General features: G+C 40.2%; 2 protein-coding genes across 7 annotated transcripts in view; both read right to left on the bottom strand.

Moving 5' to 3' along the window:
• The window catches only part of dync1i2a (dynein, cytoplasmic 1, intermediate chain 2a), a 32188-nt gene extending 13181 nt beyond the window's left edge, over positions 1–19007 (bottom strand). Inside the window, exons 1-10 of one of the 6 annotated variants that reach the window (XM_061693013.1) lie at positions 18919–19007; positions 17271–17388; positions 15761–15875; positions 13852–13972; positions 11807–11896; positions 11476–11591; positions 4836–4928; positions 2834–2996; positions 2659–2758; positions 1432–1557 (exon numbers count right to left, since the gene is read on the bottom strand). In XM_061693013.1, coding sequence (XP_061548997.1) covers positions 1432–1557; positions 2659–2758; positions 2834–2996; positions 4836–4928; positions 11476–11591; positions 11807–11896; positions 13852–13972; positions 15761–15875; positions 17271–17378 — 1032 coding nt within the window. In that variant the 5' untranslated portion in view covers positions 17379–17388; positions 18919–19007. The remainder of the gene's footprint in view (positions 1–1431; positions 1558–2658; positions 2759–2833; positions 2997–4835; positions 4929–11475; positions 11592–11806; positions 11897–13851; positions 13973–15760; positions 15876–17270; positions 17389–18918) is intronic. The other 5 variants (XM_061693014.1, XM_061693015.1, XM_061693016.1 and 2 more) reach the window with 5 other exon arrangements.
• A 1077-nt stretch (positions 19008–20084) lies between these two features.
• On the bottom strand, positions 20085–24960 carry LOC133410553 (plasma membrane ascorbate-dependent reductase CYBRD1). Its single transcript, XM_061691892.1, has 4 exons — positions 24682–24960; positions 21879–22087; positions 21459–21613; positions 20085–21356 (listed from the first exon to the last, which is right to left on the bottom strand). Exons 1-4 carry the CDS (start codon positions 24866–24868, stop codon positions 21077–21079), a joined length of 831 nt encoding a protein of 276 aa, XP_061547876.1. The 5' UTR covers positions 24869–24960; the 3' UTR covers positions 20085–21076.
• Between the last annotated feature and the right edge of the window lie 571 nt (positions 24961–25531).

Raw genomic sequence — 25531 nt, 5'->3', positions numbered from 1 at the left:
AAGACTTGGGGATTCCAATCAAGATTAACTGTGAACAAATTGCTGATTTTTTTAGCAATCATTTTCTTTATGGGTGTTTTCAACTTCTCACTGCTGGAGTATTGGCAATAGCTGATATCATGCCAAGGAAGAGATTCTAGATTTTATGCCAATTCATTCATTTCAATGATAATCAGCAGTGTGATGAGAGTCCAGGCAGATTATATAAAATCTGTCCCCTTTTTGAGACACTTTGTGAGCAGTGTCTCCCAATATCACTCACTTACAAGCAGTGTGGATGAGGTCACGGAAGCGTATAAAAGGGGCTGACGCTCACACTAATATATAGCAAACAAGCGCGACATTCTGCTGAGCAAGTTCATCTGGCATCAACCACAACTTGCTACTGTATTAAGGTGTATTGACATTCCCATTATTGCCATCAGCGAGCAGGAACAGACAGTGACAATGCTATGCAAAAACATAAAAGAGCCACAGCTGTATGTTGTTTTTTGTGACAACTTCTTCACAAGTTTTAACATGGTTCAACACTTGCATGCATCCCTGGGTGTCTACTGTATTGGCACCGTATGACCAAGTCAGCTTTATTATGTGGCATACTGCTGAAAATTGTGTTACCAATGCTCCAGACATTTTTTGTTGTTTATTTCTTTATAAATTAGCATTCTATTTGAATTTATCTACAGCTTTTGGTATTCAAACGCAGTTCTGAACATTAACCATGAAGCTATATCTCAACAATTTGGTTAAGATCAAGATTTTAAAAACCATGGGGTCTGTTTAAAAATAAATAAATAAATGCAAATAAATGTTTTTTTCGTATTGCTTTTTTTATGGTGTGAAAGTTAAAGGGTTAAGTGTATACCCTTATATACTTTAAGGTGTGTGCAAACCTGAAATTACAACAATAAGGACTTTTCTGGGAATGTGCGCGGGGAACCTCATCTAAAATTTGTATTCACACTTCTCTTCGGTTGTACTTAGCTGAGCCTGCGACCACATCCGCTATGCATGCAACCAACATGTGGTTCTGCTCAGCCTGTCTTACAGGAGTAGCCTCGAGGCAAGCTGCATAATAAGGTTGGAGAGCATTGGGAGCGCCACTGCAGTTCTCTCTCTCATGCTGCACATTATGTCCCTTGTTTGGATGCATATGACAAATCACTACTGCCCCACGCACATGCAAGCTTTGCTGCAATTGTCAGATTCCATTTGAGGCCTGTGTCACAGGCTCTTTTCCGGTGCCTCGGGAGCACCTGTGTGCGGATAGATGTGGTGGAGGTGGATGGCAGCATACTGGACTCAAACTATGGATTAACACGCAAGGCGGTGGGGGGTTGTAGGGGGGGGTCGTCATGACTACGCGCTTGTCGTGGAGGAAGCCACACGTGTGGATGAGGGGGAGGGAGACGATTATAGTGCTTTCAGTACCTGACAGTGGAAGACATACTCCGGTGTAGTCTTCTTGTACTTCATGTTCCACACTAAGGCCACGCCATCTGGCTCGTGAGGAGCATCCATGTTGTTGTTGTAGGAGGCAACCAGTAGTTCAGGATACTAAAGAAAGAGTGAAATCAGTCAAAAAAAACAGTGGTTAGAAGAATGGGGTGTTGTTGGGTTGGGGGCACGCAGGCTTGACCCCCTGTGGATGCCCGCCCTGCGTCATGCTGTTGAACCCATTTAAAGAGAATCCATTTCCTCAAGATTTATGGCTTCTTTAATCCATCTCATACTTTAAGAAGCCCTGGTTGGGTACTTATTTCAGAACTTGAAATCATAACTGACTGCAGCCTAAGACCCCAAGAATCTTTCAAAACACAAGCATTACATTTTTTGGGACAAGGAGTACAAATTAACCACTGCCCTTGCCTAAATAAACCATTAGTCTTTCGTTGTTTTGAATAGTTAATGTGAAAAGTACAGTTTGGATGCACAATTACAAATCAGAAGGCTATGGATTTTTGACAAGGCAGGTAAATACCGTGAACAAATAAAAAGAACTGGCGTTCAATCAGTGTCACAAATCATTGCAGAATCATGCATGAAATAACTCTGGACGCCAAGGAAACAAATTACGGTCTCCGACTAAGCGACAATTTGGGTGGGACATTTCCATTCCTGAGGGACTTGTGGCTCAAAGTAAACTCTATTGAACTCAAGCTATGTAATCATAAAGCATTATGTCTGGGAAAAGTTAAGTTGTTTGAACACAGTCAATTAGCTGTAGCTATGTATACAATGAACTACTTCTGTTTGGGCAAAGAAAGTGCTGTGAATGTATATTATATGGATGTTTTCGGACAACTCTGAATACATTTCAGTAGTTCCCTCTGAGTCTTAATTCTCAATCTTGACAAATCAAGCCCCATTATGTTCAAGCATGATTATGTCCTAGTGCACAAGGCCAAATTTGTGAATACATGCTTGGATAGGTAGTGATGAAGACCTTGACGCCTTTAGGATGAACTAGAACACAGATTGTGAGCCAGACCAACTCGTCCATCATCATCCCTTAGAGTTGCAAAGGGAATACAAATTCCCTCTTTTCTTACATTCTAGGTCCCTGTATGTGTATTGGCCACATGCTCTCCCCTTCCCAACTTTTTTCTGTAGTGAACATGAGTTCAATTGTACAAATGAGGGTGAAAAAAAAGAGACCTGTGGTGACCAATCCAGGCAGGTGACAACACGGTGCTTGGACCAGCGTTCATCTGAGAATTGTCTATTCAGTGAAAGTTTTGCCCCACCCTGGATTTCACTGTGTAAGAAAGAAGACAGCATACCATTAAATCCTACTTTAAACAAAAATTGTACAAACACTTGTGATGATTACCCCTCCTTCTCATCCAGGTCGCGGCCACTGTAGTCAAAAAAGAGGTCCACGTGCTCCGACAGAGCCCGCTCGATGATGCGAGTGCTGTGGTCGAAAAAATTGACAAACTCCTCAGAGTGCAAAATCTGAAGTTTCTCTTCCTCGGTCAGCTCGTGGAGGGTCACTGCGCACAAGAGGAGCTTGGTGAAAAATGTCACGCACAGACACAGGCAACACAAAATTAAACACTCGCATGAGACACAATAGACATCTAACAGCAAACATTTAGCTCATAGGAAAGTAAATAGAAAACCCCAATGTATTTCAATGGACATCATGTGGCTTTTCTCTTGCATCTTTTTTTGTTTTTTGTCCTGTTCGGCTGTTAGGTCAAGCAGAATAGAAAATCGGTATCCTTTTTATCCCGGAACAGTTTTACTGTGTCACAGTGGATTTTTTAAGCTTCCGCTTTGATATTATAATTGAGGTTTAGTTGAACAGACCAAAGTTTCTAGACGGGAGAGAGAGACAAAAGACAAAGCACTAATTGTAAACAGGATGAGAGAAGTAAATCATCACATTATTTACAACAATTAAATATGAGTGCATGAGGCTGTAGTGCTACACCCTGAGAGGTAGTGCTACACCCTGAGAGGGAAGGACAGGACAAGATAGAACAGGATAAGGACAGGAGAAGAAGCATGCAGGACCAGGGTCATGAACCCGGCTGTACAACTGAAGTGTGGTGGCATTAATTATGTAAATTATAAAAGTGTACAGTACGAGAGTATAAGTGAGGGGATACACAAGCAATTTGCACATTCATGAGTTATTTGTTGCAGTAAGGGGTGTGTCCCTGCGGATACATGCAATTGAATTGATACCGTTTTACATGCACAAAGACTGACAGAAGTATCCTGTAATTGCTGTGGCCGCACCGCGGCGGCTGAGGACCCCACCCAGTCAATCGAGGGGGGGGATCAGGCCCAGGGGTCCACCCGAGAGCAGCCCGGCGGACGGGACACATCCCACACCGGGGGACCCATGGCGGTCCGCCGGCCCCACCGAGGCGCCCCGACAACCAGCCACCCAGCGGAGGCCCGTCCTGGTTGCATATTTTTTAATGCGTTATGTAATTCTGTGATGGTTAAAGGAACATCAAGGCTGTCTTTAATTTGTGTATTTAATTGAGGGATGTTTAGAGCCTTAATAAAAGTTTCAATTTATTTTTGATCTGGGTTGTTGAAAGATGCGTATAAGCTGCTATAAAAATTGTAAAAAAATTTCCATTTATTTCTAACGGCGACTGTGTACAGTTGCCGTTTGAATCTTGAATGGCTGTAATTAATGATTTTTCTTTATTGCGCTGAAGTTGGTTTGCCAGGAATTTTCCCGATTTATTATTGTACTCAAAGTTAGTGTATCTTAACTGTTGTTGTAGAAAATCTGTTCTTTTTTATAAGATAACATCTAACTGATGTTTTGCCTTTTGAAGTTGGTTTCTAAGCGTATCTATCCGATTAATTGCATATTCTTCTGTGATGTGTTTATTTTTTTCCTCAATTCCATTTTCCAATTTCTGTTCTTGTTTTTTCTTATACGAAGAATGATATATGATTCGACCTCTCAAAACAGCTTTCCCGGTTTCCCACAACAGAAATGGGGATATGGTTGGGGGGCCGTTTTCTCTTGCATTTCAATACAAGCGGATGAATGCACTTAAATGCATGCATGTGTTAGATACCACTTATAAATGCCCTGTTTGAATGGCAAAGAGGTACTAATACAACAATATGTTTATCATAGTGGTTTAAGTTCGCAGCGGGGTCGAACTTCTCCGAAGTATAATGTGAACTTTTTTTTTTAGCAACATGAAATACAAGATGATACAGCTGAGAGATCTGTCAAAACAAAACAAACAAAAACTGCTTTGTTTTGTCGAGGCAGAATTGTTGATGATGAGATCATTAAATTGTGATTGATGTGCCAATCAACTATGCATCATCAATAATAGTAGCGTTACCTTCTTCTTCCTCTTTGAGGTCCGGCTTCTCAGTCTGAGTCTCGACTATTGGCTGTGGTGGAGCAACTTCTTCTTCTTCTTCTTCTTCCTCATCTGATTATCAGAAGGTGCATGTTAAACGTTTCTGCAGACTGATTTACAAAGCAGTATAATCATATTTATAACTTTTAATTAATTATTATAAATGTTGCATTTTTTATCATAATGTAGGAAATGATTATATACAAACAATGTGGTGCCTCGAAATAATAACAGAGTCCGACACCGCTTTTCACCTCTTCTACATGCCCTATTCTCTTCTTTCAATAAAAGCTTTTCCCAGTGATTATGGCCACTGCAAAATACTTTTGTATCTGATTTTGTATCTCTGCCTTGCATTTGTTAGGTTTTTCAAGTATGACGTCGCCTTTCAAAGAGAAACTGCATCTCAAAAGCAGGGAGGTTGTCATTTGTGTTAAACGGACACAGCACAGCGGGTGTCTCGTTGTCACAGCCAGCCCGTTTTTTCCCAGCTGTTAATGAGACTCCAGCCATTCAAAGGCGAGCCTAGTTGTCAGTGTAACTGTTTGCTCTGTGTCCCAGAAGCTAGTTGGCCTCTTCTAAAAGCGACAGGGCAACAGGGCAGAGGGGACCAAGCAGGTGCCCGGGTCCATCCCATTGGCCTGGCCAAATGACGGCATGGTGCAAAGGCAGATGGTGATGCCGGGATTGTCTCGTGCTCTTCAGAGGTGGCATGGGGATGGGCACAGAGGTTTTCCACCCGGCTGCTCCAAGACAAGCCTTCCCCCGCCCCTGAACGGCAAGCCTGTGTAATTACCATCCAAGCAGGAGGTCCTGAAACTTCTATTCAAGCTTAGATAATGTACAACAAACTACAGGCCAGACCAGCTGGCAAACTGCACATTGGTTGTACCTCAAAGCGAGTGTTCTTTCAAATCACATCTCTTAGACGGCATATAGTCCATGGTTTGAATGTAAAACAAACAAAAAAAATATATATATATATATGTGTCATGGGTGGTTCATACAAGCATTTACCTTGGTCTCATGGCTAATTTTAAATGACAGCGCGGCATGGCAGAATTTCCTTCCCACGGAGATAATCTAAATGATAACGTCATCTGTCACTTTGTCGATGAAGTGATTTATCCCCTTTTCCGATGGAAGAAGAAAGAGCTTTAGGGAAGACATTACTGGGTGCACTGATGAGTTTACTGGTTTGAAGACCCGTGCCATTTCAATGTACGGTCATATGCTTTACAACCAACAAGAGAAGGTTAAAATCTTTTTCTTTCAAGGGCCTCAATCAAGCTTAAAGGAAAACAGTAATCACTGTCTTTCAGCCGGACCCGGCAGCACTCGGCAGCCCTTTCCCTGGTGACGCAGCCGAAGCAATCAACCTGCCAGGCATTAGGAGCGGATAGACAATCTGAAAATAAAGGGTATAATGCACCTGCCAGCCAAAATGGCCATTTGGAGAAAAGCTAGTGATCCTGGTGACCCCGCTGGGGATGTGTAGAGGGGGATGTAGTGCCTAGCAAAGAGGTGGGTGGCGAAGGAAAGCGGGAGAAGGTACATTGAGAGGGGTTGGGGGGTTACATTTAACAGAATTCACCCGGATCATCGATGTCCTATATACCAACACCTCCTCTAAAAGAGGGTCTTATTATGGCTTTTGCACCACTTAAGAAATAAAAAGCTTTTTTAGGGAGCAAGCGCAAAGCGCTGGGCTTTGAGGGAGGTTGTAAGGTAATGATTGTCCTTACCCCTTGTACAACATAAGGCAAACGCAGTCAGTGATGTACAAGAACACAACTAAATGACCTTTGCTCTGAGCTGCAGGTGTCTTCCTCGGGAATCCATACAGAACAATAAGTCTGAAAGCAGCACATGCAAACCACTTTGCAAAGACCACAGGCTTTTACTTTGCCATCCAGGCTAATCACTAAAGCACACAGTGGGGAAGATAATTTCTTGTTCCCACAAATAAGAGGCTTTGAACCCCACTTTCTTACATGTAATAAAATGGTGATTCAGTCTTTCAAATGATACAGCTCAACATTTACGGATCAGAATTTTTCAGACTGAACGCATCCAAGTATAACTTAATGGAGCTTGCTTTGTACACTTGGGCCGTCATGCAGGAACAGAAGAGGGTCTTCCACAAACTTTCCCTCAAAGTTGGGAAAGTTTGTGGAAGACCCTCTTCATTTTAATTCAAGGCTAAGTAAGAGAGACTGATTGATTAAAGGGTATGTCCCAAGAATTCTGCTCCTACAGTAGAGCTTTGAATAAAAGGAGGTTGATATGTAGCATGTTAATTGATGAAAAAGTGGTGCTGTGCAGCCACACAGACAGTACGGGTGCACCAATGCTAGGTAAATCACAACCGTATTGCAAAGGAAGTGCCTACCCATGTCTCTTCATACAATAGGTATTTAATCATTAAGTGCATAAAAGCCAACTAAACTCTAAAGTGGCACTTCAGATGAGAAGGCCAACTAAGGGCTTTTGTGATTTGAAGTTGTGAGCTTGCTCTGAATCGACAGTGATTAAAACAATCCCATTCCATTAAATACTGGATTGGCTAAACTGCTGTACATACTTATAAGCATGACAAGCCTTTCGTAGCACTGCACCAGACCAACCACCCTACACCACCACCCCATTACCACCTCACACTCCAGCAATACATCTAAGTCAGTAATTACAGCCTCTTGTTGAAGAGTGCATCCTGATTCTGCGTATTGTAACCCCCTAGTGCACTTTGGGAATGCAATAACAGAAATTTACCAGGCTGGAGGAATTAATTGGTAAATCAATTCAAAATCTGCCAAGAGATGAAACAGCATTTATTTAAAACAGACTTTCAATTTTTCTGTCTTACTGAATCTGGAAATAAAATGGAAAAAAATCCCTGTAAAATATAAATAAACGTCTTCTAAATTTGAAACACCACAGAGATGAGTGTTGTTAACAACTGTGCCAAATGTGAACAAGTATATAAAACAAGGTTTCAAAACTGTGGGAAAAAAATAGAAATAAAAAAATGAAGCAGTTTTCTCCACTCTCGAACAATGTGCGTGGGTGCCTGCTGAATGCACTGAAACCACACCACGCTCAACTGTCAATCAAATAACCACACCCCACTCAACTGTCAATCAAACACTGAACCACTATTACAACCTGGAAAAATGAATGCTATTTCATCTAGCATCTTTCTTATGCCTCCATATTTCTAAATGTTTAAACCCCGAAATATATACGATTAAAGCCTCCGGTAGTTGGACTATATCCCACCGGGTCATCGCGGGGCTTTTCCACACCAAAGCGAAGACCCTGTCCACTCAATGGCCGTCACGTTGAAATTTTTACTTTTTAAGTTCTCTCGCTCTTTCACCTCTCTCTTCATGATGCGCACACACTCACAGATGACTTCGAGATGCTGTAAAGCAGCCACGACAGCAGACTATCTAGCTGAAGGAAAAATGCATTTTCGGAGTGTAGGAATAGCTATCTAGCTAATTGCACATCACCATTGTGCCGGATAACTGCTAATGCATACAAAGGTATCAGCAACTCTATAGTGTGTCACAAGGCACCGTTTTAGCCACACCCAAAAAAAAAAAAAAAAAAAAAAAAAGAATTGGGGGGGGGGACCAAAACAAACAAAAAAAAACTCAGAAAAACTGAAATGGTGAAAAATAGTTTAACACTACTGTATATCACCACCAATTGATTATTACATACTTAACAGAGCAAAGAATCTATCGCAACTCGACTGTTCTGGATGTCGGGTAGTTAACAGCCTTGCCCATTTCCAGCAATTTTCTTCAAATATGTATAATACATGTAGGCTTTACACGATCGGGATTTCTGTGGCCGATCACAGAGTTTAAAAAACGATAACCAATCCCATCACAAGATGGAGCACTGTGTTTATTTAAATAACCTGTTCTTTTACTTTATATACTTGTGTACTTAATTGCTCAAAAAATTATAGTTACAAAAATAAATGTATCTTTGTTCATCTATTTATTCCAGTGAGGCAGGAAGTACATACAGTAATTAATGTCTCCACTTTTTAGTGACATTATTGTTTGTTGGTGTGCCGTGAGATTTTTCAATTGTAAAATATGTTCCTTGGCTCCATAAAGGTTGGAAATCACTGCAATAGTCAGGTCATGTATTCTAATCAGTCAGGTCAAAGCGACATTACAACATGACAGAAATAATAGGTGCTAACTTACTGTAATTAAATTACTTTATTGTAATTAAATTACTTCACCCACACTAAAACATTAGAGCATGATTCGACAGAACGCCGGTACAACCATTAGTGCTAGCAGTAGCTTGCTAGGCTACATAACATTTTGTTGCCTGCTTGGGAGTGGTATCTTATTAAAAGTAAGTGAAAATACCTCAAGCAATCCTTAAAAGAACGTCCTCTCCCGAGCACTAGTGACCACCAACACAAGTTTTCCCCCATTTTGTTCTTATTTTATTGCAGTAGTCTGACATAGTGCAATCGTGAAAGAGCAAATTTGTCTTGTCGTCTGATCTGACATTACGTGTTGTCTGTCTCACACTGCCAACGTTTTTTTTTTTTTTTTTTTTAAATAACTTTATTGGTTGTCAGATATTTACAGCACTATGTCAAAAGACACACGACAAGGCTAAAAAAGAAACTAGCGTTTGAATTTAAATATACTGTACACGATGGCGACGCGGAGTAAATGTCTTTTGCAGAGCCGATCAATGATAGGCGAATTATGACAAAGCCGATCCACCGATCAGCATAAAATGCTAATTATCGGCCGATACCGATCAGGTCGATCAGGTCAGTCTAAATATATGTAGAAACAAATCTCTGAATTTACAGAGTCCTTAAGTCATTTGAAACGAGGCAGCTTTGTCGAGGGATTGTCTGGCCAGTGACACTAATTGTAAAAACGCTCTCTCCTTGACAGTTGCTAGGTGATGTTTCAATCCTAAATTTGTTATTCCTTTCTCAAAGCAGACTTGCACTCAAGACGGTGGGAATTCTCGTGTGCAGGGGGCTTCCTCTATAATGCCGCCGCCCGCTGACCTTGAGAGTGCCGCCATGTCATGTTACCTCCTTTTGACAACATGATAAATCGCTCAATCAGAAAACAGGCCTGATGCTACACTGCACATTGAAATGCACAGAGGGGAGCGAGCGAGTGGCGAGGTGGATGCTGGCCTCAGAAGTGATGGTGTGAAAATGCACAGTGTCACCAAATGTGTTTTGTTATGTGCGCCGAAGGGAGAAGACAGCGAAGCATGGTAGTTGATGGAATGATTACACAGTGACGGCGTGGCGAAGCCGTTTTGTGCTGAACAGCTGGCAGAGCCCACCGTTGTTTAACAGGGTTTTACTATGCCTATAAAGAGTCCAGAGTAAAGAGTAATGTGTCTTTCAATAGTTCTGCGGAGAAGGGGGGGGGGGGGACACACTAAATGATACAATTATTTTTTCTCTCTCGCTGGGCCACCTCCGTTTTCTACACTTGACCTATCAGTCACAGATGATGTGTAAACTGTTCAAAATCCTAAGCAGGCTTTCACGAATGCTGAAAAGGATGTGTTCAATGATGCTGGTGAATCATGCAGAAAGCGAAAATGACAGACTTGCACTAGTTGGTGAATTTTTAAGACCTGTGGATAGTTCGGACGCTTCTTGGAGAGGACGAGAGGGGGTGAAAAACAGGAATTATCAAGAAATCAGCTGAGCATGCTCTTCGCTATCTGTCATTATAAAAAACAGTCAACTGCATATTTAATAAAACGTGGTGAAAATGTGGATACCAGCGAATTCACAAATATTCTTATTGGCAAGAAAGCCTCAGTATGGAAACAAACATATCGCCATGCTTCATAGACATTTAACTGATTGTATGCTCATTCCTTATCTTCCTTACCAATCTTATTTCTCCTTCCTGTCATGGTTTTCTCATCCTGCTCATTAATTAAACCAGTTGGATGCAGAGCTGCATGTAGGCCTGAGGGGAGTGGGGCTTGTCTGAATTTAATCTTTAAACTGATGTCGAGTGTTTCCTGGGCCTCATTTTTCCCGTTTACTTTCATCTCAGTGCTCGCTCACAATCACTTCCGGCACATACTTGCGCGCTCATTTGAGACAAGTGGATTGTTGTGTGTGCTTTCTTTAACAAATACAACTAATTGCTTATGGACTACTTAGGAATAAAATACTTGCTATTCTATTATTGTTATTATGCGATCATTACGTCGTAACCCGCTTTTTGCTGCAGTAACATACGGGTGGATGGATCACTGTATTATTAATCAAGAATAACTCTCTCTAATTTTGCTAACATGGCTCCTACTTCACCTGCCCAGAAGGTATATGTTATGCAGGTAAAGTGGTATCTGTGTCATTGTATCAGAGCATTTTTTACAACATACAAGTGTTGGTATTTGTACTTATTTTTCTTTTTTTATGTTCTCTCTATCTATTTCCATCCTTTTAGAGGTTAATTGGATTTTTTTCCCACAGAGCTGAAAAAAATTTATGTAAAGATGATGGATGCATTTTAAGTCCTTTTAGCAATGCAATCCCAATAATATGCACAAAAACAACAACACTTCCGCACATTACCTTCTTTTTGCTGTGTCATTGCAGGTGTCTGCGTTTCTTTTGTATAAGATACAGTCTCACGTGGAAGGAAGTCCACCTGAGTGACTTTGGCCATTCCCAGTTTCGAAGTGCCCCGCCTAAAAGCAGAAAACCATCAAATACTACACAAGCCAGAACAAACAACAGAAAACAATCTCATTCCCTTACCAGAGAAATCTCAGATGGAATTGCAAGCTTCTCATTAGTTTTACAGCCAATGTTAAACTTATCATACCACTTGTAAATACACAATTTGTTGATTAATTGAGTCATGACAAGTATCATGCCATAGATTGAGAGAAGGGAAAATGACCAGGAAAGGAGAGAAGAGAGTGTCCAGTACCCCAGCTCAGAATCAGAGTGAAGCTGAAGAGTGGACGGGTCAGAGTCCCAGTGCAGAGTCCTGGTTAGTGTCACATCAACAAGGCAGCATTAGTGAAAGACACGGCAGCACAAACCAGGAAAGGAAACACAGTTAGCATCATGGTGTAACATGCACATTTACAAGGCAGTATTATGGGCACACTGAAAATTTCAAAAAGAGGGAAAACAAATTGAGTAAAGCTGAAATTTATGAGAATTAAGTCATAATGTTCAAAAATAAATTGTTAATATACAAAATTATGTCATATTATTAAAAAACTAATTGCATCGAACAAAACGTACAGCTGGTGTCTTTCTTTGTGGTCCTGTCATATAGTCATAAGGTAATATTTAGACTTTACACCGGTTTTATTGGGCTGAGCGGTATTGGCCGATATTTAGTATTTTATGCTGATCGGCTTTAATGTCATAATTCCCCGATCCTATCAATGTCAGCAAAAGACATTTACTCCGCGTCGCCACATGCACAGTATATTTGAATCCAAAAGCTAGTGTATTTTTAGCCTTGTTGCGTGTCTTTTGACGTAGTATTGGCAATATCTAACGGCCAATAAAGTTATTTATTAAAAAAAAAAGAAAGAAAGAAAAAATGTCAGCGGTGTGGAACAGACAACACGTAATGCCCAGATCAAACTACAAGACAAATTTGCTCTTTCACGACTATTGCAATAAAATCTTGTATTCCAATAACACCGCATCCCGTTTTTTACGATCATTGGGCTTTATCGTGTCATCTCAAAAGCAACCGGATACACCCGTTACCATAGCGACGACAACAAGAGTGGAGCGAGCCCACTGTGTATTAGAAGGACAAAATGGGGAAAAACATTTGTTGGTGGTCACCAGTGGTAATGTTTATGACATTACAATTATGATGTTCCCCTCCAAAATACAACTTTTCCTCATAATAGTTCAACTTAAAAATATAACTAGCTACATTGTTCTAATATTTGCACCCACCCCCCCACCTTTGTTTTTTTTTTCACCCCCCAGAGCAGCTCCAATACTATTTTGTACTGATGAGCGCCTTGGTCAGAAATCAGTTAAATGTAAACTTGCGATACTTTCACACTGATTTAGCGTGATGCAAGCAGTTTAAATCTGCAACCGAAGGTCTCTGCTTTCTGTTTCACCTGTATCTTTGTTGTTTGATAACAGGAATATGTACGATAAAAAAGAAAAAAAGTTGGAGACATGGGAGGAGGATACAGGTAGATTTGATCACTTTTGTGTTGGAGTACAACAAAATGCCAAGACACTGCATTATAGATTTGTAATCAGAAAAGCTAAACATAATAGAAAACTGCCTGTGGTCATGTTGCCAAGTAAATGTTTTCCTGAGCAGACATCACACAAGGGGTATGGTGGGGTTGGGGGTTGTAAATCTGAACATTTCCATCTTGCTTGAAAATTCAATTACACTTCCTCACTGATTGACAAGTGAGGTGTGAATGCACACACACACAGAGATACGGTGGGGGCATTTGCACGGGGGTTGGGGGGAGCACACACAGTAAACTCTCCAAGTGTGTATGAGATATGTGTTAATGTGCACCCAAGACTGTGTCACACCAAAGGCTTAGAGAATTGTGTCGAAAGGAAGGGGGTACAAGTGGAGCGCTGAGCCCCAGGGAGAAAACATGACCTCCATGTGTGTAGGAAATGGCCGTGCTGGTGGGGGGAAATGAGTCAACGCGATGAAGGTGGGGGGGGGGGGACAGCTCCCTAGGCCTGATGAGACACTGGGGGAAGTTTGAATTTCAGCCCAGGGAAGGAGCTTTAATTAGGGGTTAAGAAGTCCCCCAGGCACCACAACACCCTGCTGTTTTATTGATAATTCGGGATCACGCTAAATCAACGTCACATAAATCAAATAAACAAGCACTCAGCTGGAATAAACGTATCATTTATCACTGTAATTCGTGGCACTGCTCCTATTAGTGTATCATTCTGTACTGTAGGAAGAATACTAACTTTGACTGCGTGTTGACGTGAGCATGCATGTACCTTGGTCCAACAGCTCCATCAGAGTCCTGGCTCCCTGTCTCACTTAGGGTGTCCGCTGATTTGGCAGTTGGAGACATGGGAGGGGGAACTACAGAGAGAAACAAATGCAATAACACATTTTAATGAAAAGATTATGAAACTACTGGACACAACAATACAGTGAAGATACAGCAGTCTTGCCAACGCCAACTTTGTTTCCAAACACTGCCCAGATCTTGGAGGTCTTGAGCACAACCAGTGATAGTTTAAGTCAAATATTTTTCAAATCAATGCAGTCACACCAAAATTAATAATAAAACAAGACTCCAATTTGTGTTATATAGCTATAGTATGCTAAGGTTGTCTGTAACGTATGGCTAAAATTTTGTTAATGGGTCTCTTCTGCCACCTGCCGTTAGCAAAGTGACAGTGTTTTACCTCCGGTTGACAGCAACATATTTGGCATTCACCATTGCACCTATATGGGCAGATTTTTTTCTTTAAGAACTTATCCTCTGTTATTCGGGGAAAACTTGCCTATTTTTGATTTTCTGTAACACGGCAAAACATATTTTTTTAATTAGTATTTATTTTGTGTAAAAATACTGCCTACATATATAATATTTATTGTATTATACCATCTCTTTAATAGATACAATGACCACCTGTAACCAAACCCCCCAAAAAAAAACATTGGACTATTTTTTCACACAACCAAACTGCAGAAGGCTGTTGTCTCGCTCCTCCAATCACAAATCTAACAGCAGCTGTGGTAGATTTATGAGTGACAGTCAGCCGGAGAAGGTTAGATACTGTACATGGCGGTGCCCATGTCTGCTTTGGCTCACATCAGTTTTGCCAAACTAGCACTAAACACAGCATTAAAACCAGTGGAATCTGTAACATCGCTAAACCTCGCTACGACCGACAGTTCGGGTTGTCCCTGTGTGGATCCAGCGGTTTCAGGTCAGTAAAAGCGCGAGCCATTCTAGCAGTAACTGCCACGTCGCTCGGAGTAAGCAGCCTACGAAGCACTGGAGTGCCACCAGCAGAGCCTGCCCCAGGAGCATCAACATCACCAATGTAACTTCTGAGCTTTTCAGTGCAGTCAAATATTCATTGTTTTACACGCTACCACTACAGTATTTCTTCAATATCATAACTGTTACATACAGGTACTGAACATTGTGTATCTGCATGCTCATCTGGAAGCCGTTTACTATACTGTATTTTTAAGAGTACAGCAATCTTAGAATGTAAGCATTCAAAGTGCGATTAAAGTGTTTTGGCATCATAGCTTCTGGTATAATTATAGTTAAAACTATCAATATAGGCAATTATAACCATTTTAGGAGAGCATAAATTATTTTGCCATTTACGATCGGGCTGGGTCCCTATCCCTTGCAAATAGCGGGGGTTCACTGTATATTGTATTTTACTTTTCTCAGTGTATACATTAAGGATATTATTCTGGGCCATGTTAATTTTGTACTTTGATGATGTGACTTTAGAATTAAGTCTTACAGTAGGTTACCATCTTCTTAACTCAATGCCATCGCTGTGGTCTAATCAAGTAAAGTAAAGTGCATACTGTATCCTAGCCTTGCATGCATGACATTCACTTTAGTTGTTGCTGTTTATAATTTATTTTTAATGTGCAATTGCATAGGGTTGCTGATTTTATATATTTTTTCAATTAAAAATAAAAGTTGCACATGTATGTAATATTTAATCATTTTGGTCACTATGATGCTCGTGATTTTCAGGCCATTTCCTCTCTACAAATAAACCCTGTAATCAATTACAAGCAATTAATTGACAGTGTGCTATACAAGAATGAAATCAGAGAATCAACTACAGGTATGCTTAAAATATTTATAGGTAATATGCCACCTACCAAGAGGAACATCTGAAGCTATTCCAAAGCTTTGTAGCAGGGCATCAGCTTCACACCGCTTCTTCTCCAAGTCAGACTCTTCATGGTGAACGGCAGTATCTTTGAGTTGTTCTGCCTGTTTTATAATGAGATAAAATTGAGATGTCACCAATCCAAGGTAATATATTATGGAAATTTTACTTAATTGTTTGTATACAAATAGTGCTAATAGTTATGTGAGTGACCCATTCTAAAATTGTAAAAATTCAGCCAATTTACAGTTAGCTAGTTTCTCTGCTCATGACTCATGCAAGGCTTTGTTCGGCAATGAATCTAAGGCTTTGAGCAAGTGCGATTCATTTGCAGTCTGGATGTGAAGAGGTCAACATCTCCTGCCATGGAGCCGTTGACAGAGTCATGTAAGTCTATGTCCTGCCGCAGTGTAACGCCGTGCTGTGTTGGCAGCCGGCATGCGAAATGTAAAATGATCAATTCTGGTGCAGCGCCACTGTGATAACAGACAGCGTCTCTAGTAGGAGGGGTGGTGGCCGAGGGATTTCAGTCAAAGGATTTGTTGCTCGTAACGTTTTAGATGGGGGAAGAAAAGAAAAAAAAGTCACTACCTTGGAAACATTGAGTAGCTCTCGCTTTGTCATAACACCATCGCTCTTCCCCCGGTCGACATGGTAACAAAAGCTGCACTCAGTATTTGTCAGCCAGAACAGCCCCCAAAATGAGAAAATCAGTGAATATTTATCCTTTGTGGGGTTTTTTTTTTTGTGCATTTATAATATATACACCTGCATGGGTTTTCTCCGGGTACTCCGGTTTCCTCCCACATCCCAAAAACATGCATGGTAGGTTAACTGAAGACTCTAAATTTCCCGTATGTGTGAATGTGAATGCGAATGATTGTTTGTTTATACTGCATGTGTCCTGCGATAGGTTGGCGACCAGTTCAGGGTGTACCCTGGCTCTCGCCAGAAGAAAGCTGGGATAGGCTCCAGCACACCCACGACCCTAGTGAGGAGAAGCGGTAAAGATAATGGAGATATATATATATATATATATATATATATATATATATATATATATAGCGAGAGAGAGAAACGATAATGTCAGAGACTTTTTATTAGGCCACTGCTGTTTTACATTGTGAAAAAAAAACATGCAATTTCTATGGCTATGATCACATGCATGTGCAAGAGGATGAAGGATGACCCAGTGCTGAAGGCGGTTTGTCTTTTCTCCCATTATCCTCATCTTGGCTTGAACAAAAAAGCACTTTTGAAAACTGTGACAAGGTTTTATAACTAACACTCTCCATTTACAGTTTGCAAGCTTGCATGAGAAAGCTGGTAAGATGAGGCAAAGGTGGAAATGCGAGTTCACATCAAGATAATATGATAAAGTCACAGAATGTCAACACAGTAAAGACCACTACTTTCAGGTGGTCTCGACTGACTGGTACAACGCTCACACTGAGCCATCTATTTTGACTCCACAAAATGGAATTAAGGTTTACAGATACCTCCTTCCTCTTGCGTTCCTCCTCTTTCCTTTTCTTTTCCTCTCTGATTTGGGCCAAGCGTTGTTTCTTCCTTTCAAGCTCTGCTTTCAGTTCACTTTTGTCAGACATAGTGCTGCAGCTATATGGGAGGGGAAATGTGTGTTTCATTAATAGCATAACACAGAAATGCAATCCAATAGTAAGAAAATAGGAGCTGCACAACCACACTCAGTGGTAACATTAATAGCAATGTGACAATTGGCCGCATCTTTGTGGAATTTTCTGAAAAAAAAAAAAGAATAATAATTTTTAAAATGAAATGAGCACTTCAAACGCCTCTAAAAACCTCCATAACAAATACATTCATGAAAAAGCAATTGGTTACTGCACACTGCTCTTCTCATGAATAATGGTCAATTTGCGCAATTTAAGTTTTAAATTGCAAAACGTCACCATAATTTTGACTCGTCAACGAGGAGAACCCCCGGACTTATTGTCTGTACAAGCTTATTTTTCAGATATTTTTTAACTGAAACTTGTCACCAAATATACAGACCATACCACAAGATGCAAACCACTCATCGGGAAAGAGAATTGTAAGGCCAGATTGGATTTTGCAAAGTAGTACAGAGATGAGCCACAAAAGTTTAGGAACCAATTTTTATGGACTGATGAGACCAAGATTAACCTCTACCAGATCTGGAAAAGTATTTCAAATAAAGAATGCAAAGGTTTGGTGAAGTCAATGGTTCACAGGCTTGATGCAGTTATTGCAAGTAAGGGTTATGCCACCAACTATTAAATGTTATTCACTTTAAGTTAATTTAATAATGTCTGTTCCAATACTTTTGTTCACTTGAAAAGTGGGTGGGTTCAAACAAAAGGTGCTCTGTCCTGAGTTGTTTAACACATCTAGATGTACATACCATGAAATAAAAGTTTTTGTCTCGTATTCATTTGATCTGAAACCCAAATGTCTTCAGTATACAACAAGAACAAAAGGAATTGACCTTGCCGTACCAAAACTTTTGGAGGGGACTGTTCAACTGAGGCCTCCTAGGAAATTTCTTTTGAAAAGGCAGCTTTTTTATGTTCTTATTGTATCGCATTAGATTGTGCAATTGTTCGCTGACTCTTGTCCACGCTAGAGAACAGCTATGATTAAAGTCCCAACCCGTTACAATCACTAACTACAATCTGCCCCCTGCTAGCCTCCCTGTAAAAGAAAAGACCGCTGTTTTTCACTTGATGCGCGTATATGCAATCAACAGGAAGTTTGCTTAAATATTCAAATCACAGCTCCGCTTAATTGTCTCTACCACAGTTTCTGTTAGCCTTCGTGCTATGACTGGCTAAATTGCTCTCATTTACCACGTGCTAAAACACAAAACGCATTAAGATATAACGCTAGCAGATTTGTGTTTGAATAAAATAAACAGTATCTTACAGAACCGAAACATTAATGGAAAGCGAGATAAAGCGGTATACCATTGAACTAACCAATTAGCTACGAAAGCTAGCATAGGAGAGCGGCGCTGTCATGCATTTGCAGCTCTAATGACCGGCGGCTGACCGAAGCCTCCAAGCATACTAAAACTATGATAAAGAACCGAAATATAACGAAGCGTGCTACGACAACTCGAGTGGAAACGCCAGGTAGCATACAAACCTTGAACTCGGTTACGGACCGGAGAGTCTATAGCAAAAAGTCAAAACAAACCAGCTTCCAGCCAAATAAGGGTCCGGCGAAGGGACAAAATAGGCATCTGGCGTTTTGTGTGGAAGTCATTGTGATAGGATGTGCTCTGGCAGTTAGGAAAACATACGTCACCTGCTCAACATTATTACTTTGTTTGTACCCCTATTATATAATTGAAAAATCGATAATACCTATCGGTTTGTGTAGATCAGGTCTAGGCAAATTTTTGTACTCATGTGCCACAAACATTTGGGCCAGGTCATTGTAGATGAGGTTAAAAAATTATTAAAATGTGCATGTAATATTTAAAATTGTTTTAATAATACAATTATTCTTATTTTCAAACTAAGATTTTATTTATTTAATAAATACAAATGTATATTTAAAATGTTTTATTATGTACAGCTAATACTGTATACATATTTGTATTTTATTTGTCACAATGTAGCAATTAACCAATGTTTGAATAAGAAAAAAAACGAATACATTTTAAGTAACCAATTTAGGGAAAAACGCAGGACTTTTTAAAGACCCATCCATCCATCCATTTTCCCAACCTCTTATCCACATTAGGGTCGCGGGCGGGCTGGACCCTATCCCAGCTGACTCCCTGCGAGAGGCGGGGTACACCCTCAAATGTGGTGTGAATAGCCATATTTAAAGACCCTATAAAGTTAATTCACATATTTGTTTCTAAATACATTATTACTGTACATGTTTGAAGATATTTGCTGGAAACGTGCAAAGGACTGAAAACTATGTAGACGGCAATATAGTGTTGTTTTTTACCACTTCAGTTCTCCTGATTTTTAGGGCATGGCTAAAACATAAGTCAGCATAAGTTACCCCTTCCCCACTAAAAAAGATGTGGCCCGTGACTTTATGTTGGTGTGGCTGCATAAGAGCGCCTCAATGTCAAAAGCCCCATGACGACCTGGTGGGATATATTCCACCCAACGGGTTTTATGCAGCTATATTATCATAGCTCAAACATGTAGGGATGTGTAGGCATACGAAAGGTGATAGACGGAGTAACAATCATTTTTCCGCAGGGCAGTTTCACACATTCAGCGGACACGCACACAGCATTTGCGAGCAGAGACAATGGCTTGATTTTTGACAATTATGAAGCCTCATTTTATATACTTGCCCATTTCTTTTAAATAAATACAAATTTGCTAGGGTTATGAACAACACTCTTCCCTGTGGTGGTCAATTTACAAGACATTTAGTTTCACTTTACAGGGACTTTAATAAAAATGCTCTAACAGAGTGGGCCACACGTGGGCCGTGGACAATACTTTGCCCACCACTTGTGTATGTATATACTGCTACTTATATTCAATACCCAAGTACTGACAGACTCACATTAGAATCTGTTTTTTTTTTTTTGTAAATTATGTAAAATGGTATGCGAATAATTCAAACATATAACAATACTAGAGAATCGAGGGAGTTTAGTAAAGTTTGTCATGATTACTAATACATGTGAATCCAGTTCATATCAAACAGAGGAGGCTATTTACATACAATCAGGACATAGGGCGACACATTCAGCATCTACTGTGTATAGCAAAAATATGAGATAAGATTAAATATATATATTTAATAAGATTAAATATGAAGAAAAATACAGCATATTGTATTTTCACAACCATAAGGCGCACTTAAAAGTCTTACATTTTCTCCAAAATGGACGGGGCGCCTTATAATGCGGCGCGCCTTATGTGTGTGCAGAGTTCCAAAATCTGTAAATGTTGTTGTGTGACTTTGATGAGCACTCCGCTTGACTAACTGGGAGCATTTCCTGCCGACACGCTGCTTATATAGAGGAAAGGCGGCCGTGACTGAGGACAGCATGCGGACGTTAAACAGGGAAGGGTCCGCGTGAAGGACGCTAAAGGCACGCCCCCAGTAGGTATATGGGATGGGCATTGTGCAAAACAACATCGGTTTGGCTAAGGACCCCGAAAAATGGCACATATGGCACACATTCAGCATCTACTGTATATAGCAAAAATATGAAACAAATATGAAGAAAAATACAGCATTATTGACCAGTGGAAAAGGAGTGTACATTCATTCTAAACCAGAGACAGTTCCAACTCTGAGTTATTTATTTTGAAAGTCAGTTGACCTGATCATCAAATTTATTACTCCTCCTGCGGAATTCCCCAAAGGTTTCACCCTCCGCTGCATCTGACAGTTGAGACAGGGCTGGACCCACGTTTGTGCCGTCCTCACCGCCCCCATCGGAATGCAAACTATGCAAGGTCTGGTCAGTGGGCCGTTTCCAAGACTGCCGAGTGGCAATCCAAACGATTAGCACTCCAAAAACTACCAGAAGTAGTCCCAGAATGTTCACAAAGATTGCCTCTGGGGGCAAATTCTTATACTTTGGGTTGTTCCTAAGAGGAGATAAATAAAATGAAGCTACATTCAGTGGTTCAGCATACCTACAAATGAATTGCGATTTAAATACCTTGGTGAAGCTGTTTTTCTGTACTTACAGGCTAAAAATAAGTTTCTCAGTGATGCCCATGAGTGCCACTGCTATAACCGAGGCAAAGAGGAGCAGGCCACTGTAGACATGGATGGGCATAAAGGCCGTTCTCCAGGATACAGGTGTAAATGGCATCAAATACAGGGTAACCCCTAAAACAAGCTGCATAAAAACATATCTACTTTTAAATTTTACAAAAAAAAAAAGTTTCACCAATGAATAGTTCAGACCATAACTTAGTAGACAATAGCAATAATGTTAGAGATCTTCAAATTACACAAATCATAACCAGATCTGCCTCAAACGAGCCCATTCCAAGAGCTATATATGAACTTTCATGGAGATAAACTATCTAACTAACTACATCTATACTAACTGCAGTAATTGCCATTACAAAAAAAAAGCCAGTGAAATACAATGCATTTACCTGAAGAGAGTACAGTATTACAGCTGTCAGGCCCACCCAACTGTGCAGACTGTACATGTTGGGGATTTTGTCAGTGTTGTGAAAGTCAAAAACTGCCACTGTAGCCACAACAGCAAAGACGAAGGCCACCAAGTTCAAGCTTGCATGGATAAACTTCATGGTAAATTTGCTGCACTTCCAGCTCCATGGTAGTCTGTACACAATGATGGCTGGAAGAGAGAAAGTTTGTCTTTCAAATGAGGTGTTTCATAACTAGAATGAAACGCACTTGTCACTTTTGAAAACAGCTTCTGTCATATACAACATTAGGCGCACCTGCACACTCTAGTAGTGACATTCCAAGAATGAGATGAAAATGTCAGTATTGAACTTTTGATTATCGATACTGAGAACTCTTTCTTATATTTTGCCATACAGAGAGTAAATACTAGAGCTATTTATATATAAAAAAACATTTGACGCAGTGCAATTTTATGCCCCTGCAAACTACAACCACAATGATAAAGAGTTCATGGATTAATTCAAGTTTATTGCCCGGAACAATTTTATTTTTATAACGAATTCAATAGTTTAAAGCTGGGGTGCACTGCTTCTACTAACAACATGACTGTGAACAGAGAGGAGTTAGTTTACAAAAGCACAATCAGTGTTGCCACGTTGCCGACTTTTCAAGTGAATATTTTTCAAAAAGCAATTGAGGACTTTAATTACCGCTACGAAACACCCAACTTGAGCTAAATTACTTTCACATTGTTTTGTGTATCACAAGAAAGACAGTGGAGGTCTAAAGACATAGATTGTGCCCAATGCCCATTTATACATTGCAAAAGCTGTTATTTATTGAAATGTAGTAAACTTTTAACCCGAGGTTTGTGCTTCCAAGCTGCAAATATTTTCTGGAGGGTGTGCTGCACGAGTCTTCGACAAGAAACATAGCGTATGGACCAGCTGAGCAATCCAGTTTGACGGCTCATTTTATAATGTTAAAATCAATTTGTTGAACATGTTAAATGTTAATTTATTAAGATCATGTTTACGTAATGCATAGATCAGACAAATGGATTTCAGCCCCGATATTGGCCCGATTAGCTATCACGGGCGATTTCCCAGATCGGGCCAGACATATTTTTTTGGGAACGACAAAATGTCTCGTAGTATGACATAGTCCATGACCAACGATTTGGCCCAATGATAGCCCTACAACGCCAAAATGAAGTCTTTTTGTTTTATATATATATATCTTCCATGTAGTGTGACATATCAACGACAACTCTCCGACAGCGCACCTTCGACGTCGACCAATAGGATTGCGTATTGTGACCGGTGCTTCGCCTCCCGTGCTTTCCGTTGTCAACATACTTGGTCGCCGTTGTCAACATTTATTCACCCAAGCTCCATAGCATGATACGACAGAACAACAGCTTGTTTACATACAAACGTTAGTGCTAGCACTAGCTTGCTAGGCTACATAACATTATGTTGCCTGGTTGCTAGCCTTATTATATTAAAAGTACGTGAACATACCTCGAGCTTTTCTTGAATGGACAGCCCACTCCCGAGCACCGGTGATGACACCGCACTTTTCCTCTTTTTGTTCTTTTCCCCCACAACACAATACAATACACATTGGCACGATCCATTACTGTGATCATTGCCATGGTAACGGGTAGATCTGGTCGTATTGACCGGTGACACATTTTCTGGTTCCGCCTCTCCGACAGTGTTTGATTTGACAAGATAAAGCCCAGTGATCTTAAAAGACGGGATACGGTGCTCTCGGAATAAATGTTGTGAAGTGTTGCCACTGCCTGCCCAAGATACGGCAAGATTTTATGGCAGTAGTCTGACATAGTGCAATCGTCAAAGACCAAATTTGTCTTTTAGTCTGATCCAGGCATACGACACACATTTTAACAAAACAGATTTTTTTTTTCCCCATGAGGAAGCATTTATTTTCCATCCATCCATTTTCTGTACCGCTTATCCTCACATGATCTGTAAAAATATGTATATATTATTTTACTTCTGTGCAGGTTGATGCAAGCAAAAGCAAATAATTAAATAGTCAAAATAAAATCCTTTAAAAACCTTGTTTGGTATAAGTAGAAAGAAGCAAAGCTAATTTCTGCGGAAGTTGATGTAAGATAATGCTGTACAACAACTCTTAAAGCTTGTTTGGTCTCAGGAGAAAATAATAAAGACAATTTATTTTGAATAATGTCATTGTTATGTGCTTTATCTTTAAGTGAAAGGGGAAACAATAGATTTTAATCGGAAATTGGATTGTTATGAAAAAAACATTTGAGATTTAATTTTAAGGCAATATCATTTAGCCCTAGATTTTGTTAATTTAATTAATACTGTATTTCAAACGTAACAAAACAATTACAGTCACTTTGTTGCTGTTTTTGTGTTGGATATCAATTTACAAAAAAAAAATTTTAATAAAAAAAAAGGACATTAGCTGTGGCAGTTAAGAGTGATGTCTGCTCATATTTAGTATCTTTAATTTCCACATTAAATAGAAAGAACCAGAGTTAATTGGAACCATGTCACTAAGGTAATATAGCATTGAGACAAACCGATAATTAAGGCACTTTACAGCCACAAACAGGTTTCAAAACATCGCAGTGCTGTCCACGTGGTTACTCGTGCTAAAACCTTGTTGACTAAGTTTGTCGCCCACACAGCAACGCCTCCTTCTACGCTCTGTCTGAAAATATGCCTTATGTAAAAATATTAACCTCAAATCCTTTTGCGTTCCTTTGTTTTGAGAAATAATAATGAAAATTATAAAACGCACCCAGACCCTGCAGCACGATAAATCCGCAGATGTTCAACACCGGATGCCAGTTGAATTCGGCCAGTCCTCCGTCCCAGGCCAGACCCCCTTGATAGTAAAAAACCCATCTTAGCACGAATATTATGGAGATAATGCCCACGACTACGGCGGAGGACAAAATGACCAGAAAGGGTTTGTAGTTCTCCATGGCCGCCTCGTCTCTCAGTGGCAGGTCTGTCCTGGGAGCTGGTTGAACAATTCCAGACTGAAGACTGGAGTCACGTGACGCGGTGGTGTGCAAATTGCTCCGAAGTGGGGCGTTTTGTAACTTTCCTGCTTACAAAACTCACGATTATTTACTTTTCGTATCCTACCCCGTGACGCTGATTTCTGCCAAGTACGACACAAAATAAAATACTTGTAGCACGAAACAATTTTCTGGTCATCATTCCGTGTTCTTCTCTACACTAGTGATTTCCAACCTTTATGGAGCCAAGGCACACATTTTACAATTGAAAACTCTCACGGCACACCGACAAACAAAAATGTCACAAAAAGTGGATACATCAATTATTGTATGTACTTCCTGCCATCTAATACAAGACAATGTATTTGTTCTCTCTGTCACTATGCCTCACTAGCATAAATAGATGGACAAAGATACATTATATCTTGTAAATAAACCATTTTTGGAGCAACTAAGTAAAATTTGATAATTTTCCACAGCACACCTGAAGAGCGCTCACGGCACACTGGTTGGGAGTCACTGCTCTGCACTATAAACACTTACTGTATGAATGTTAAGCAACTGTTATCAGTATTACAAGTGTGCAATTCAAATGATCTCTTATTAAGATATAGGTGACCCACA

The sequence above is a fragment of the Phycodurus eques genome, chromosome 12 (genome assembly GCF_024500275.1).
Source record: "Phycodurus eques isolate BA_2022a chromosome 12, UOR_Pequ_1.1, whole genome shotgun sequence".
Taxonomy (NCBI): domain Eukaryota; kingdom Metazoa; phylum Chordata; class Actinopteri; order Syngnathiformes; family Syngnathidae; genus Phycodurus; species Phycodurus eques.
Note: the sequence above shows the minus strand (reverse complement) of the source record. Positions and strands in the feature narration are given on the sequence as shown.

What these genes read in the sequence shown, in the direction of transcription:
- LOC133410553 (XM_061691892.1), bottom strand. Translation starts at nt 24,868, where the DNA reads ATGGAGAACTACAAACCCTTTCTGGTCATTTTGTCCTCCGCCGTAGTC. An exon ending in TATCGTGCTGCAGGGTCTGG is followed by an intron (nt 22,088 to 24,681) that starts GTGCGTTTTATA and finishes TCTCTCTTCCAG; the next exon opens with CCATCATTGTGTACAGACTA. An exon ending in TAATACTGTACTCTCTTCAG is followed by an intron (nt 21,614 to 21,878) that starts GTAAATGCATTG and finishes GTTTTTATGCAG; the next exon opens with CTTGTTTTAGGGGTTACCCT.